This window comes from Oxyura jamaicensis, chromosome 1 (assembly GCF_011077185.1).
Source record: "Oxyura jamaicensis isolate SHBP4307 breed ruddy duck chromosome 1, BPBGC_Ojam_1.0, whole genome shotgun sequence".
Lineage (NCBI taxonomy): Eukaryota > Metazoa > Chordata > Aves > Anseriformes > Anatidae > Oxyura > Oxyura jamaicensis.
The window spans coordinates 79,384,606-79,402,883 of record NC_048893.1 but is presented as its reverse complement, the minus strand read 5'-3'; the positions used below and the strand labels follow the sequence as shown (position 1 = coordinate 79,402,883).

The window sequence follows — 18,278 nt, the reverse complement described above, 5'->3', positions numbered from 1 at the left end:
TTCCTTCCTTCCTTCCTTCCTTCCTTCCTTCCTTCCTTCCTTCCTTCCTTTTCTTTCCTTCCTTCCTTCATTCCTTTTGATTTCTTCCTTTCTTTCTTCCTTTCCTTCATTTCATTTGTTTTTAAAAGGTTTCCTTCTACTGCTTTGCTTACTGAGATGAAAATCTACAAGCTCATTGAAGGGATGGTTAGTAGCAGTTCTTGCTCTCTGCACAAAGTGGCAAAGCAGCATTACCTTCAGCACCATGTGCTCTTCGTCTTGTTCTGCTAAAATGAAATCTAAAAAACCAAGCTGTGTTTTGCTTCCTTTTGTCAGCTAACTGGCCTTTTCCTCCAGCTCTGAGTCACAGCAAAAAATCATATAGTATTACAACAAAAAAATCAGATAGTTCATGAACAGAATACAGGAACATTTAACCCATTTAATAAATAACAGACACCAAGTATCATGATTCATTCAGAATTTTGCGAACTCCACATACTAAATATTTTCAGAAACATCTTCTTTGCACCACAGAAAAGCACAACATCAGAACAGAGGATGATTGAACCATCACAAACCATCAGCTCTGGTTCTAATGAGTTTCCAATGTGCTGCCTAAGAAGTCAGATGCATCAGACGAATACATCATATCAGACTAATAGGAGAAGTACTGTGTTCAGTATGTTCAGTGTATCCGAGTACTGTGTTCAGTTTTGGGCCCCTCGCTACAAGAAGGACATGGAGGTGCTTGAGCGAGTCCAGAGAAGGGCTACGAAGCTGGTGAGGGGCCTGGAGAACAAGTCTTAGGAGGAGCGGCTGAGGGAGCTGGGCTTGTTCAGCCTGGAGAAAAGGAGGCTCAGGGGTGACCTTATCGCTCTCTACAGGTACCTGAAGGGAGGCTGTAGCGAGGTGGGGGTTGGCCTGTTCTCCCACGTGCCTGGTGACAGGACGAGGGGGAATGGGCTTAAGTTGCGCCAGGGGAGTTTTAGGTTGGATGTTAGGAAGAACTTCTTTACCAAAAGGGTTGTTAGACATTGGAACGGGCTGCCCAGGGAAGTGGTGGAGTCACCATCCCTGGAGGTCTTTAAAAGACGTTTAGATGTAGAGCTTAGGGATATGGTTTAGTGGGGACCGTTAGTGTTAGGTCAGAGGTTGGACTTGATGATCTTGAGGTCTCTTCCAACCTAGAAATTCTGTGATTCTGTGATTCTGTGAGAAGCAGTTTGGTACTCTTCCTACTAGTGTGATGAACAGAAAGATGGTACACAAGAAGGCTTCAACCACTCCACTCTTGAAGATGCAATATCATACTATTTATTATGTGGCATGGTCCAACCTTAGTAGGCCACATGGGATGGATCCTAGCACTGAGGCATCCTCTCCACTCCCACTCCTCTCCTCTCTTTCAGCTCCTCCTCAGTTCATACTGAGGCACCAGGGACAATGCTAGTGATGATGGCATTAATGAAAAACTTGGTGTCAGTAATGCCAAACTAAGTGCATTCAGAAATACGCCCTCAGCTTCACCCTCCACACCACAGTTTGAGCTTCAGGTGCCTCAAAAGAAACATGTTCTGCTGCTGGGGAAGTAAACACTACCTGAGAAGCTACCCACTCTGTCCGCATGGAAAAGGCAGTAGTCTAGACAAAAGCATCCTGTCAGACAGACCTGGCCCACAGATGGATCTTGATGTCAAGCACTGTTATAAATAACACTTCATTGCAATTACAGGGTTCCCAAATCCCTCTTAAAGATGGATGAGAAACACGTATCTTTGCCGCGGCAAATGCTTATTCCAGATTTGTTGTGTGGCCAAAGGTGCTAAACGTGATTCTACTGTATTTTTCAAAAATGTTCTGTAGTTTTTATCTCAGTTTCTACAAATGCTTGAAATTATCACAGAATCACAGAATTTTCATGTGCTATCAGCTACAACCAGCAATGACTATCTTGTCTGATACTGATTTGCTATTGACCTCTATTTCTTCAGAAAGCATGGTACTGTTAACGTAAAAGATAAAAGTAGACTTTCACAGTTAACATTGAAACCTAAAAATACAATCCTGAATGAGAGACTGTTAGCATTTCTCACCAAATCTCAATTGCAAGCTGCAGTGGAGCTGCGGTGTTAAAATACGTTTTACTAAAACTTTCTAGCTGTCTTTTTTTGAAGATGATTGTTATCAATAAAATCAAAAAAGCCTGAAAGAAAATTGCAAAAGTGTATGAATTCTATGAACTCACTTCTTCATGGTTTAACTGACAGCTGCTCCAAGGGAATCCCAAACAGCCCAGCAGCTTTGTTTTGGTGGAACAGTGCTGTATCTCCATGGCAAGGTCTGAAACTGGCATACATTGACCACAGTACCTAGCACTAAGAGCCAGTAGCGGCCGCCAGCTCATGACCCAAGACAACAATCCTGAAATGGAAATCAAGGTTCATCACCAAGCAGTAAGACCATCTTTAGCCTGGGAACTTCTTACTGAATGGCATTGGGCATTATGTGCGCTTTTTTTTTTTTTTTTTCAAGATTACTTCTGAGATCTGAGATCTTTCTCTCAAGCTAATGCCTTTTTTTTCCTCCAGTAAGTATTACTGAAAAGCTTATAGGTAAAAGGATCATTGTAGCTTCTACGGTTATGACCAAAGATCATTTTTACTCCCTGATCTGAAGTGTTTTAGGTAACAGTCTACATAAGTACTGAGATAAAGTTGGTAATAAATCTAACGTCTGAACTCAAAGCTAAATAGACTAGAACTAACAAACAAGTTTTGGTAAAGTGGGCTAGTAACCAAAACATCAGTTCCCCAAAGAGTGTTATGTCTGGATTTAAAGAGCCTCAGCTGAGAGACAGCATTTCTAAAAAACATACTTTAAAGTTCTATTTAAATTAATTTAATGTTTTAAAAATTAAGACATAAATCCTAATATCTGGTAAATGCTTGGCTGTGTTTGATTTTATTTACTTACTTTTAGGAAATGAAAAAAGAAATAGAAATATGCTGGAAATCTCTTTCAACAACGGTATTAAGCAGATCCATAGCTTAGGGAACACTTCTCTTTCACTTTGAGGCTTAAATGGTAATTCCCTACAGTCTTCCAACCTTTTTATTCATTCCTTCCTTGTTGTGACTCAATCCCAATGAAATGAGAAGGACATGTGGAAAAGTAAACGTACCAAAGAAATCAAACCTACAAGCCATAGCAATGTTGACTAACAAAAGCCAGGCGAATCTTTAAAGAAAAATGTTAGAAATCAGCTCAGTTTATATTCCTTAGACCAAGCATTTTAATCACTTCATTCCCAGTTCTCAAGTCTCTGTGACACTGAATTCACATAAAACCTTGCATATTGCAACTCAAGTTAAAGAACGTGGGCAGGATTCACTGTTGCTGTTCACCTTATGTAGCTCTGAGCAAAAAATAACACAGTAAATGACAACAGGCTGGGCGATCAAGAGGAAAAATGAGGGAGAGGAAGGAAGAGAAAAAGGAAACAAGCACTTTAATCTCCTCCATTCCTACAAAGAGATGACTAATGTTTGTTTTCCTGTACTTATTTTTGCCAGCTTGTGCACAATCATTTACCTGATTCTCTAGTTTCAGTTGTCGTAGTTTCATGCCTTCATCCTCAAAAATGCTGTGAAAGTGAAAGAAACAATTATTACTAGAAAATAGTTTGCATTATAAGAACACTAATATTCATAGACTGCAACGTAACTGTTGAGATTTTAAAAAAACTGTAAAGCATAATTTCTATCCCACAGGAAGGCCAAGCCACAAGGCATTATAGAAGAAACATACTTCATGTTCTGTCACAAACAAGACCATCCTGTGATTTGGTCACTTTAGTAAACTGTTCTGAAAACATTTTGTAAGCGAAAAGAAACCTCATTACTCATAGACAGATAGCAAGCCACTGCTGAGGTGGGCTTTGAGACAAGACAATTCAGTATAGTCCTTTATCCTTCATAAAATACCCAATTCCAAACTAAATCAAAAAGTTGAGGCTTTGTCTTGGGTCAACCCTGTACTATTTACTTCTCCTACCAGACTTCCTAGAACTACTGTTAACACCTGTAAATGTATGCAACACCTGAAATTAATTCCCACAGACAAAAGAAAAAATAATTTCCCTACTTATTTCATACCAATTTTCATAAGAACTTTGGGTTTTGTTTCTAAGTTGTGTTTCATATAGAAACTTTTCCTTTTGTAGGATAATGAATTATTACATAAACTGAAATTTAGAGCAGTTAACCCTACAAAGAAAAAAAGTTAATTGATAAGCACATATTCTGCCTACCACAGTTGCGTGCTTTCCTCCTGTACAGCTTTGACGAAGATGTCTCTTGAAGTGAGACAACTTTAATACTGCAGGAAGAAGTCACTTAATACAAGAAACAGACAGGCATTATGTATTTTTTTATGGTATGCAGAAAAGCAGGACTAGCCAAATTTCAAATTTAAACAGGAAATTTTGTCTGGTCTAGGTACACAGAAACGACCAGTGATGTGAAGTCACAAGCTGGCAGACAGTGCTGAATGTAACTTCAAAAAGGAAAATCAAAGAAAGAAATGGTATGTGTGTGTTTGCAAAGCACATGCCATGAAGTATGGATGTACATAGTGCTAACAAGTAGAAAAGCCTCAGAGTCCGCTTAACCCATAGAGAACCCACACTTGACCCAACTTCCAGGCAAGCAAGGAAGTTAAGTCAAACAAGGCTGAAGTCCTTACAGGCAGACTACCCTGTCCAACACTGGTCCTGTACTGGAAGGCAGAAATGTGCAGAGAAAAAGTTCTGTATGAACACATCATAAATAACAGTTTATGGACCCTAAAACTGATGCTTACTGCCCAACTAAGGGTATTTTAGAGGAAGTTACCAATCCCATTGTTTTTTACTTTGCAGTTTTCCTGATTTCTAGACATTTTTTTTCCAGATGTATTTTACATATCATCACATAATGGCTCTAGGACCCTGGAAATACCTTGATGATAAAAACTGACCTTACTCCTCATTCGAGCCAGTAATAGGTAGCACCTTGGATTCAAAGGCAATGTGGAGGGACTGGATGTCTTTCTTGAAAAGTGATGGAAAGCTACTGATTGTCCCTACAGCAACATTTACAGTAACACACTAATCTCCATCTCAAAACAGCCACAATTTAAAAAGAAACAGAGACATATCTATTGAATGCAGAAAGATAGATTAGTTGCCACATGAAAATACAACCTAATGACTTTTTTTTTTATTATTTAAAGCATAGGTGATGGAAAAGGCCATCTTTGGCACAACCAGAAAAGATGCTTGAAGGAAGAAAAAAAAAAAAGAAAAGAAAAAGCAGTGCAAACAGAAAATGTTTTTTTTTTTTTACATGCCAACTGTCTTAAAATATGGATGACATCAGTTAAATTCTGTAAAGAGTTTGTTATAAAGCAATCAATATAGCTCTCATAATTTTTACTAACATATGGACACATTCTTATATAAAATTAGAAACAAATACAAAGTTGTACTGCATTGATACAAATGACTGTCTGTATTTTTATTGTTTTTCGTAAAAGAAAATAAGCCCATAGCAATTTGAGTCTCTTCTTCAGAAAAACAAACAGCTCTACTTCTAGAAATAAGGTTCTAAGTTTTCATTTTTACATGTATGACGATAAAACACTGGAATACTAGGTCTTGTACATGAGACTTGTGGATATCCTCAATTAATATTATTTAATTTGTATTTTTAATTTATTTGCCACCCACAATGGAATAAAGTTACGTAATTTCAAAGACTGGTCTGAAGACTATTGGAACAGGACCATAATGTAGACTACATAATGCCTCACCTTTGGCCACTTAATTGAGACTCACAAGGGGTTTAAACACATAAAGATTTTAACAGGTCACAAAACTTTAGAAAACAAAAGACACAATAGTGTACTCTTTTAGAATTTACTGTTAAACACAGATTAAAATCACTATATAGTAGGCAACAAAATGAGCAGCCTTCAATCTTCTCCATTAAAAACTGTAAAGATTTACATAAGGATCAAAATCAAAATAATAATAATCAAAAAAAAAAAAAAAAAAGAGCACCGGGACACTATAAATAGTAGCTAAAAATGTTACACAATTCTTAGATACTCCTGCAACATTCCCTCCAGCACTTAGTCATAAGAAAAGTATAACACAGTAACCAAGCAAAAGAACTTTCTTTCCCCACCTCCAACTTTTTTTCTGACTACAACAGTGAAATTGGTGTTGTTACAAACCTTGCCAGAAAAGGCTGTGCAAGAGTCACTCCACAGCTCACCACTAAGGAATGCAAGCAGTGTGCTAATACAGCTGCAGGCTTCAAACGGGAAGCCTTCTGATGGACAAGCCCACACAAAACCACTATGCTCTTCGCTATGCTCTGTTCTATTTGATGGATTTACATGTAGTGAGTGGAATTCAATATCTAGGAGGAACAGGAAAAATAACCAGTATTTCCATAGCTGCAGAAACATAGTTCAAAACAAACAAACAAACAAAAAAGAACAAAGTAAAAATCACCCATCTAGCTCTGATAAATAAGAACTGAAAATATTGAAGTTGCCTGTCATGATCTTCCGCCTTCCAACTACTGGGGTAGAGCAGACTATACAGGACCCTGCCCACTGATCCCTTTGCTGAATTCTGGGCTCCTCACAACATTCCCAAGAACGATATTGAGTTGCTTAAGTATGTGCAGAGAAGAGCAACAAAGCTGGTGAAGGAACTAGAAAACAAGAGTTATGAGGAGCAGATGTAGGAACTGGAGTCAGTTAGCCTGATGAAGAGGAGGCTGAGGAGAGATATCACTGCTCTCTACAACTACCTGAAAGGAGGCTGCAGCAGGGACGATGTTGGTCTCTTTTTTCACGTGACAAGTGGTAGGACATTAAGAAGCAGTCTCAAGCTGTGCCAGGGGAAGTTTTGAATGGATATCAGGAGAATTTCTTCATGGAGAGGGTGGTCAAGCATTGGAACAGGCTGCCTAAGGAAAATGTGGAATCCCCATCCTTGGAGGTACTGATACGTGTGGGTATGTCACTAAGACGCGTGGTTTAGAGATGGGACTTGGAAGGTCAAGTTGATGGTTGTACTTGGTAATCCTGAAGGCCTTTTCCAATTTATGATTCTATGATTTGAATTTAGCAGAATCCTCTAGCTCTCCTACAAAAGCTTCATGATGGATAATCCTGTAAATACCAAACTAAAGCTAAACAAATTCAGACTCCAAATAAAACATATTTAACATTGTGACTAATTCACCATTGGCCTCATAGAGGAGTGGATTTCAGCAGAAAACAACAGCCTTTAATTAAGCCTGGATATTATTATGCTAAAAACTGTTGTCATGAAGTAAGGATAGTCTACCTCAGATTTCAAGCGTGGCTATCCCAGATGTGAGACCTAAGCATTCTTTGTTCAAGTTACAGCAATGGACCAATTAAAGATTCCTTTATGTAATAACTGTTAAACCTTTAAGAGGCAAATAAAGTGCTGTCTTTATTATGGATTGGTTTTCAAGGAACTGGCTTGTTGCACCTGTAAGCAAGAGGCAGAAAGCAGAGGAAGTGAGAAGAGCCATAGGAAATACGGACTGTAGAAAGAATTCTCTACGTGATACAGAATTCACTGGAAGACTTGTGTGAAATACATTAAGCAAAGGAAAAATCTCAAGATAGTTTTTCCTTTACTCAAAAAAACAGAAATACCCTACACAGCTTCTCCTAAACAAGCAACATGGTAAGGTCTGAGAAGTTTTCCAGACAGATCAACCCATCCTGTAATTCAAGTACTTACAGGTTTGATAAATAATTGAAAGAGGAGGGTTCTCTGACCTCTTTTAAGCACGTCAGACTAGCTGACAGAAACAGACCCCACCAAAGCCTTAAAAGAAACTCTGACATGAAAGGAAGATAGATAGTTTGCTGTGCTTTTTGACTGTTTCCATTGCTTTATTTCATTTACAGGAACTCCAAGGCATAATAAAATTGCACCATTTTCCTCCACAAAGCTCCCAAACTTACCAATATTTTATGTTCCATTTCTCACTCTAGAGGGCTCCTTATATCAGGACTCTAACAAGGCTAACATTACTCCTTTTTTCTTTGCAGGACAGTTTATTAATGTGGTAGTAGGGATCACATCTCTGAACAATAGTCCTAGAATTTAAGAATTGGAGAATGTGAAGACTATGGCTTGTGGCTCATATCTTTGTCCGCTATATTTTATTTTTAGCTGTAGAAGTGCAAGTAAAATGAACTTCAGTAAGAAATATAGAGTCAGCTGGTATGAAAGGCTTTTCACTCTAAACTCTCCAAAGAACTTTCCTGAGTATTGTTGTCAGTGTTCTCCTCACTACAGCTATGAAGAAAAACAAATGGTGCAGAAAAAATGAATTTGAAGCATGATTCTTATATTAAAAAAAAAAAGTCCCACATAGAAGTTTCAATGCCAGCTCTGGAAAGCGGTTGAGGAACAGAATTAATCTGCAATGCACCTTCCAATCCACAGAAGCAAGGAATCCAATTAGCTTTCCTTGCAAATGACACTATTTGATATTGTTCACCTCTGGGAAAATGTGCAACAGCACCCACTGGAGTGAGGACTATCAAGTTGTTCTGCCTTCCCGAAGATAGAAGAGTTTTCTTTGGTAGACACAGGATATTCTTTTCTTCATAATTAAGTGAACTACCAGAGAGACTCCTGAGGCAAAACAGGATCTGCTGTGAATCAGCCATGAAATGCCACTCCCATTTCTAAGCGACACAGCTCACATTGCATCAACGCTTCAATTACACGTTATTTTCAAGCAGTTGATATTTCAACAAGGAAAAGTTTTACCTCTGTTTTTGTGTTAGTTTTAAAACAAGAATCCTTTCTTCAGGAAAAGAGTTTTATCTTTGATTCCCCCCCAAAGAAACAAGCACAGATTTCTAATGCCAATAGCATAGTGTTTAAAGAAACATTTCACAAAATTTGTTTGGACAGTTTTTCACCGACTGAACATAACATGGAAAGAATGACACGGGACCAGTTAACACATAATTTTTGAAGCCATCCTGAATGAACGGATATATTACAGTGAATAAAGATTCTCTTAGAAAAGTACCAGCAGCAAGTATCTTAATTTAAAACTACTCAAGCACATCCTAAAGAAACTAAATGACAAATTAGTCCTTTACAACTTCTACTCCTACCTACATTTGAGTTAAAAAATGGAATTTTAGTGTGGAATTATTAGGTGCTTTGAAGTTACATGTAGCAGGAGTATACCAAAACAAAACAAACAACAAAAATCTCTAAGGCTGGCACTCTGAAGAACATATATACATTCTTTAAACACACACACAGACGTTGTACTATTACTGTGGCAAAACATGCCCCAACAACTCACTGCTGAAGAAAAGAATTAAGGAAAAAAAATCCAAGATACATGTGCTACAGAAACGTTTTGTAATTTTGTTACAAAGCATGAACAGATTAACTCCTGTTGTCAGAAGCCAAGAGAACAGTCAATTTGATACAAACCTATTCTTGCAACACCATGTTCCCCATACTTCAATAATATAGGCAATGATCCTATTAAATTCAAAATGCCTTAGTAAGAGAAGTGTAGCTGAAAGTAAGAGGCTGTTCAGTTTAAAACAGCTGAAAAAGAATACATTAGACTTGGCCTAAAGGAGTTCCTTTGGAAATTCATCTGTTTTGATGTGACTGTTCACATGCCAGACGTAACTGCTGCAGTCTACTCCTGATTGACTGCAGCTAAATTAATGCAAAGAAAATAAAAGAAAATAAAAGAAAAGAAAAGAAAAGAAAAGAAAAGAAAAGAAAAGAAAAGAAAAGAAAAGAAAAGAAAAGAAAAGAAAAAAGAAAAGAAAAGAAAAGAAAGAAGTATTTGTCAGTATAGGGGAGACAACTTTCTGTTTCTTAGTAGAATCATAGAATGACTTAGGTGGGAAGAGACCTTAAATATTATCTAACTCCAATCCCCCCCACCATAGGTAGGGATGCCACCCACTAGATTAGGTTGGCCAAGGCCCCATCCAGCCTGGCCTTAAACACCTCCAGGGATGGGACATCCACAGCTTCTCTGGGCAACCTGTTCAAGTGCCTCACCATCCTTATGGTGAAGAATTTCCTCCTAATGTCTAGGCTAAATCTGTCCTCTTTTAGTTTAAAACCATTCACCCTTGTCCTATCATCATCTGCCTGAGTAAAGAATCCTCCTCCTTTTCTGTAAGACCCCTCTAAATACTGAAAAGCTTCAGTAAGGTCATCCCAGAGTCTTCTCTTCTCCAGGCTGAACATCCCCAGCTCTCTCAGCCTTTCTTCATAGCAGAGGTGCTCTAGCCCTCTGATCAACTCTGTGGCCCTCCTCTGGACCTGCTCTAACAGGTCCACATTTTTCTTTGCTGGGGGCCCCACACCTGGATGTAGTACTCCAGAGTGGGCCTCACAAAGGCAGAGTAGAAGGGGACAATCGCCTCCCTCGACCTGCTGGTCACACACACCTCTATTGATACAGCCCAGGATGCAGTTGGCCTTCTGGGCTGCAAGTGCACACTGCTGGCTCATGTCAAGCTTTCCATCCACCAGAACCCCCAAGTCCTTCTCTACAGGGCTACTCTCAATGAGTTCTTCTCCCAGTCTGTGCTCATGTCTGGGATTGCCCCAACCCAGGTGCAGCACCTTGCACTTGGATTTGTTGAACCTCATGTGGCTCATGTAGGCCCACTTTTCAAGCTTGTCCAGGTAGTAGAATCACATTCCAGTGATTTTATAAGGTAAAATGAAATGACATAGGCAAGGTGAAATGGCCAGTCTCAAAAGGGTCTGTGGAAGCACAAAGCTCGAGAGTAAAATTATGATCTTATAAATGCAATGGAAAATTCCCTGCATTATTTCATACCCACACAAACACGTCCTGAAATAGGAAAAGCTAATGTGGCCGGAGACTGTAGCATGAACTAATAAACAGGAACATGATAATAAAGTAACATCAAAAAAATGAGGGGTCTGTGGGAGAAAAACTGAATTATGTTGAAACAAGGAGCAAAGCATGTTATCTCACCCCTTTATCAGAAATACCTTGATACTGTCTTGCTTGGTACCAAGTTGACCATGAGCCAGCAATGCAACATTCCCTCTCCACTAAGGTGGCTAACAGTACTGAGGGCTGCATTTTCAGATAGCAGCAGGTTGGGAAGGAGTGTTGATCTGCCTGAGGGCAGGAAGGATCTGCCTTCATGACAAGTGATAATATGTAAGGCAATGGCCTCAAGTTGTACCACGGAAGGTTGACATTGGTTATCAGGAAGAATTTATTCATGGAAAAGGTGGTTAGACATTGGAACAGGCTGCCCATAGAGGCAGTGGAGCTGCCATCCCTGGAGGTATTTAAGAGAGGTGTGGATGTGGTGCTTAGGGACATGGTTTAGTGGTGGACTTGTAGCAACCGGTGGATACTTCATGATCTTGTGAGGTTTTTCCAACCTAAAAAATTATATGATTAGGAAGAGCACTGCCAGCACATCAAGGGAGGTGGGCCTTCCTCTGTGCTCAGTACTGGTAAAGCCATAATATTAAGTACTATGTACAGTTCTGGGCTCCCCAGGAAAAGACATGGACGTGCTGGAGCAAGTCCAACAAAGGGCCACAAAGATTATTATGGGACCAGAGCATCTCTCATATGAGGTGAGTCTGCGATAGCCAGGATGGTTCAGTAAGGATCTTCTCAAGGTATATAAGTACCCGATGGGAGGGCATAAAGGAAATGGAGCATGTAGTGCCTACTGACAGGACAAGAGGCAACGGTCACGATTTAAAACTCATGAAATTCCATCTGAACACACACACACATACAAAAAAAAAAAAAAATATTTTTACTGTGAGGCTAATCAAACACTGGAAGAGGTTGCTCAGCAAAGTTGTGGAGTTTCTTTCTATGGAGATACTCAAAACTTGATTTGACACCATCCTGTGCAACCTGTCCTAGTTCACCTTATTTGAGCAGTGGGGTTGGATGAGATGATCTCCAGAGGCTCTTTCTAACTTCGATGATTCCCTGATTCTGTCTGTTTGGGTTATAGAGATCACAAGATACATTTTAGAGTCTAGGTCTCAGAGAATGAGTTAGGTGACAATAAATAGTTCAGGCTGTTACAGGAAAATGCAACAGAAACACTAGCATCACAAAATGGTCAAACTATGAGCTTAGAACTATTTTGACTAATGTACTGTTTTGTATTTCATACATCATTCAAAACTGACTCATCAGGGACCAAAGATTAGATCCTACTACTTGGAACAAAGGGAATGGAACAATGAAAAAGCAGCACTCTCTGAACAGATGCTAGAAAGTCTTCTAACTGGGTTAAAAAGAAGAGTGCAAACAAAAGCTGGTGTTGTTCTGTTAGACTATGGTGGGAAAACAGAAGATGGATTCATGTTTCCTTAGCAAGAAAAGTCTCACATAATTGATTACAGCATACCTGAGTTGAAAGGAATATCCTTTTCCTGGAAGGAAGACCAAGAGAAGATGGAAATCCACATAGGCCACTATTACAACCATTGGGGATGCTGGGAGGGAGGTACAGAGGAAGACAACAGTAAGAATGTACACATTCACTTATGTTCAGGTGCGTAGCCAAATGGGGTTTAAAACAGGGCTTTTATTAAAATATTTGTAAGAGAAGGGGGACAAGAAACCTCCAGCCAGGCATATTCCTTCAAGAGGTCATAGCTAGTGACTCACAGGGATCCTGGCATTAACATGGAAGATACAAATTTGTAACATGAGTAAGGACGCTTCAGCTCTTAACCACCAATTCAATTGCAGAATGCTATGCTTCCAAAAATCATGTGTATTCAGGTTAATTTAATGAAACTTAAGTTTCTGCTATGAAGCAGAAACTGCCATAAGCAGAACACCAGCTTGTATTTAACGTCCTTTCAACTACATCCTCCATATCCCCAGGGATATTTCATGAATACACATTGGAAAGATCCCCAGGGCCTTAGATTCCTATAGTCTTCAGTTTGTGAATTATTAAACCTTGCCTGTCACTTCTGTTGGCATTGTACTCCATTACAACACAAAACCATTTAAATGCAAAGCAACTGCTTGCTATTCTCCCTTAGCAACAAAGTCAGCAGTTAAACAGCACACAGCGTGCTTAACCCAGACTAGACAGCAAAACACAAAGTTCCCTGAAAATAAGTTTACTGCACATCATGCCACAAATTGTTTTATTGTCTGCCAAACCAAAAAATAAGGAAAAAAAAATCTCAATTAACAGTCTAGAATGGTGTGTGGAGTTTTAGTCCCGGTCCAGTTCTTGTAAGTTTTAATGAGGAAGCTATTAAGAAGATTGAAACAGTAAAATTTAATTTCCAACCCAAACTACATGACTCAGCAATATACGAGACTTGGATTCTTGGTGTTTTTGTTTTGTTTTGTTTTGCTGTAATTTCACATATGAATTTTAGAGTGCAGAAGCGATCACAGGGAAAAGAGTGCAGAAGTGATCACAGACTTCTCTAACAGTAAGAGGCTGTTAAGAGTTTTAGTATCACACGGGAGATATGGTTTAAACAACACTAGGAGTAAGGGTAAATGTTCTTGTAGTAATCTAAAACACTAGCTTCAGGCATATCAGCAAATTCACTTACAAGAGCAGTCATTCCATAACCCAATTACAATACATTTAACAGCTTTATTGTGGAGATTACCCAGCTGTGTCCCATTGATAAAACAAGAGACTGGAGCAATCCTAGTGCAAGACAATTTGCAGAAAAAAAGTTTTCACACAACATGAAGTCATAATTACTTTGAAATCTGGGCACTTTCCACTCCTACAGATGCCATATCAACAGTGGTTTAAAAAGAAAAAAAAAAGGCAGGAGAAGAGAAAAATAACCTTTGCCTCTATAAAAATGGATCATCAGTAACCTAAAGCATAAGAAATGTGAGACGAACTTAGCTGAAGAGACAATTCAAATGAACAGCAACTTTAAGACTTCTGTTGTTCTAACAATTGCAGCTACCAAGCGTGAACATTTCAAGTTGTGTCTGGAAATTTTAGTGACAAGAATGGTCTTGCTACTTTTTCTCTCTCTTGCCACTGCTGTCTGCATCATAGGAAATGAACTGAATCCCTCTTTATTCACGTTGACAAGAGCAGCAAATACCTGTAGCCACAAAGGTATTTTTTTCTTTATAAAATGCATTCCTAGGACTACATCTCAACTGCATTTAAAAAATATTTACAAATTTATACCATTTTAGACGGATTTCTTGGTAATGCTCAGATTTTAAAGGGATTGGGCAAACAAGATATTAAGCCAATTTTCTTTTATCTAAGGATATTATTTTTGTGAAACTGTAAACCCTGGAACTTACAAAACAGTTCTTATTAATTGCAAGAAGGTCACCAGCACCCAAATAAAAATACCCAAGGGCGAACAGAAATGTTAATAGGATTTTAAAAGGAAACCTGGACTTTTCTGTCCTGTCTGGATTAGAAGTATAGCTAAAATCATTAGCAAATAACTTTGACCTTTGACTTTTTTTTTTTCTCCCCAAACTTATAATTTAGGTGCATCTGTGCAAAACAACCAAGCCCAGCAGTCTTCCAAGACGCCCAACAAGACCTCAACCATGCTATACTCTTTCAAATATGGAAAGGCCTTTTGGTGGAAATCACTTTTGAACATTTTTCAGTCCATCGCTTCATAATCTTTTGAAAATTGAGCTTATTGACAATAGGCCCTTTTTCTTTTTTAACTTCTGAAGACACTCTGGAGTAACCTGGGATTCCCATACTGAAAACCACTACCTCCTGTATGTCTAGTCACCAGGAAAGCATCCAAATGATGGGAGGTGTGGTGGTTTTACAGAGATGGACAGCTGATCTCCACCATAGTCACTCTCTCACTCACACTCCTCAAAGGGAAAGGGGGAGAAAATACGATGGAAAGGACTCAAGGGTTGAGATAAGGACAGGGAGATCACTCAACTATTATCATCACAGGAAAAACAGGCTCAGCATAGGGATATTAATATATTTTATTACCTATTGTTAACAGGCTAAAGCAGTGAGAAACTAAAAGCAAACTAAAAATACCTCCCCTCCCATCCACCCTATTCTATGTTCTCCCCCCAAGTGGCGCAGGGGAATGGGGGCTGTGGTCAGTCTATAGCACTTCATCTCTACCGCTCTTTCACAGTCACCCTCTGCCCCTGTTCTACGAGGGGTCCCTCCCACAGGATGCCGTCCTTCCCGAACTGATCCAGCGTGGGCTGCCCACAGGCAGCAGCTCTTCAAGAACTGTTCCCACACGGCTCCGTACCACGGGGTCCATCCCCCAGGAGCAAACTGCTCCAGCACAGGTCCCCCACAGGCAGCAGCTCCCCCAGATCCCCTGCTCCTGTGTGGGCTCCTCTCCACGGGCTGCAGCTCCGGCCCAGGACCTGCTCGTGCAGGGGCTCCCCATGGGCCACCGCCTCCTCCAGGCCATATCCACCTGCTCCACCAGGGGCTCCTCCACGGGCTGCAACATGGAGATCTGCTCCACGTGGGACCCATGGGCTGCAGGGGGACAGCCTGCTCCACCAGGGGCCTCTCTGCAGGCCACAGGGGAACTGCTGCTACGTGCCTGGAGCACCTCGTGCCCTTCCTGCTGCACTGACATTGGGGGCTGCAGGGCTGGTGCTTGCTCCTCTCTCCCAGCTGCTCTTGTGCAGCACTTTTTCTTAAATCTGCTCTCGCAGAGGTGCAGCCAGTGAGCCAAGTGACTCACTCTGGCCAGTGGCCAGGGTCCCTTTGGAGCCATCTTAAGCTGGCTCTTATCTTACATGGGGCAGCTTCTGGACTCTTCTCACAGAGGCCCTGCTTGCAACTCCTCACCACCAAAACCTTGCCACATAAACCCAATACAGGAGGGACCACTGTAGTTGACATCCATTTTTGTAATCTCTGTAGACTCACACAAGACTTTAATGTCCTGACAGTGAAGTACTTCATATGTGACACCTGCAAGTCAGAAGCTAAATCCCCTTTGGAAGGCAGCATGTGGGAAGCTTTAAACATTGCTGTTTCCGATATAATTGTGTAAAATGGTGAAGTTCATTAGTCTCCAAGACTGCCAAGCACATACTACCATAAACTACCATAAGACTCAAATTGCCTTCTCAATATTTTAAAAGCTTACAGTGACTTTAGTTAATTTATCTGAATGTATTTACCTTATCCAACATTTTTAATTTCAGACTTTCCTAAATGAAAAGGAATGCTGCAGCACTAACCAAACTATGAAATAGCTCTATCAATGTTATCACTTTATAAAGCATTAAGACAGTTGTGTCATGCCTAGCCGAAAGTCAATCAAGGTTTAAATTGTTGGTTATTAGCAGTAACAGACCACATTTGTTTTTCTTTACAAAAAGACTGCTTGGACGAGTAATAAATTCATCAAATAGAGTATCTTGAGTTGGAAGGGACCCACAAGGATCGCTGAGTTCAAATCCTGGTTCCACACAGGACCACCCTAAAATAAAACCATGTCTGAGTGCATTGTCCAAACACTTCTTGAACTCCACCAGGCTTGGTGCTGTGACCATTTCCCTGGGGAGCCTGTTCCAGCACCTGACCACCCACTTGGTGAAGAACCTTCTCCTAATATCCACCCTGAGCCTCATCTGCCACAGATTCATGCCATTTCCTTGGTCCCAGAATGGAGTCCTGTGGCTGGCCACCAGCCTGATGTAACCCCACTTACTCTAGCTCTTTGAGACCAGCTCATCAGCCAGTTGTTCACCACTCGTACCATGTATTTACCTAGCTGTATGCTAGACATTTTGCCCAGAAGGATACTGTTAGAAACTTTACTGAAATCCAAAAACATCAACTGGCTTCAGTTGGTCAGCTAGGTGGGTGACATTGTCATAAAAGAAAATTAAAGTCTGTTAAGCAGAACCTTCCCCTCATGAACCCGTGTTTTCTGTGACCAATGACTGCATTGACTTTCAGGTGTTTTTCAGTAACTCCCAGAATAATCTTTGGTATAATTTAACCAGGCACTGAAATGAGACTGACGGGTCTGTGGATCTTCTTTCTAGGTCTTCTTTCTATTCCAGTTTTCAAAAAGGGCAAACGTTTGTTAGCTTTAAGTCAAGTGGGACCTCTCCAGTTTGCTTTGCCAAACAAGAGCTGTAATTACTAAATTAGTCATTTACGGATAACTCTACTATTCTCTTCTTAGGAAAAGATCCTTCCTAAGAATACAGTTGTGGGGGGTTTATTTGTTTGTTTTTGTCTTCCTGCAATTTATTATAGTGTCCCTGAACACTCCCAGGTCAAAACCCTAAAAATAATAGGCCTTAAGTATCTACTTAAAGACTATGTACATTTATTTAGGTTCATGTATTCTAGTATTCTTACCTTAATCAATGGAGACTAATAAAGAAAACAGATTATTTCTTTAATAAACTGGGGCTGAGAGGAATGAACTTGCACTAATGTTTGGCTGTTTCTGTGAGGCACCCATATAAATGTGCAAAACAAGTTTCTTAGCAGAAATAAATTGTGCTACTACAACTTATCAGAAAAGCAGTGTTGTTTCTTGTGGCCTCAATTCTGCAAAAAATTAAAAAGTCTAGTATCTGTGCAAGAAAATTTATTGTCATAAGGTAATTAAAAAGTTCTAGAATTGGTATACAAACCTCAATCTTAGAAGATTTCTTCTTTCCGCCGACTTTAATATTTCACAACACATTTGGTTGACACACGAGATTAGTGGATCCCTTCTCATCCTACTGCCTCTTTTCACCCTCCTCAACTGAAATTACAAAGCTTATCCCAAACAAACACCTTCTCTCTTCTACATCAGCTGCCTGTATCCTCACGTTTAACTTCAAGTGTTTTTTGCTATTTAAACGCCACAGGCGTAATCCCCTTGCAAAATCTCATCCGTTCCTTGCCGCCGGCCCCCCTCGCATCGGCACGGCCACGGCTCCGCAGCGCCCGGCCGGGCCACAGCGGGGAGGCGGCGCAGGGAACGGCTGCCGATGCCGCCCCCGCTCCGGCCCCTCCGCTTTCTCTCCCGGTGTTGCTGCCTCGCCCCGCCGGCCCCGTTCCCGCCCTCCCTCCCTCACTCACCCGCCGCCGGCCGTGCCCCGGCCCCCGGCGCTCTCCATGGCCGGCCCCGCCGTTGCCATGGCCCCGCCTCGCCGCGCAGCGGCGGAACTCGCCGCCGC

At 40.5% G+C, this 18,278-nt stretch overlaps 1 protein-coding gene across 4 annotated transcripts in view; it reads right to left on the bottom strand.

Annotated features, from left to right (window-relative positions):
• Positions 1-18,278, bottom strand: part of TULP3 (TUB like protein 3) — a 40,655-nt gene that overhangs the window by 17,268 nt on the left and 5,109 nt on the right. The window contains exons 1-2 of one of the 4 annotated variants that reach the window (XM_035313269.1): positions 18,181-18,272; positions 3,574-3,625 (exon numbers count right to left, since the gene is read on the bottom strand). In XM_035313269.1, coding sequence (XP_035169160.1) covers positions 3,574-3,625; positions 18,181-18,239 — 111 coding nt within the window. In that variant the 5' untranslated portion in view covers positions 18,240-18,272. Of the gene's footprint in view, positions 1-3,573; positions 3,626-3,789; positions 3,810-17,744; positions 18,140-18,180; positions 18,273-18,278 lie in introns of those variants that run through there. The other 3 variants (XM_035313263.1, XM_035313277.1, XM_035313283.1) reach the window with 3 other exon arrangements.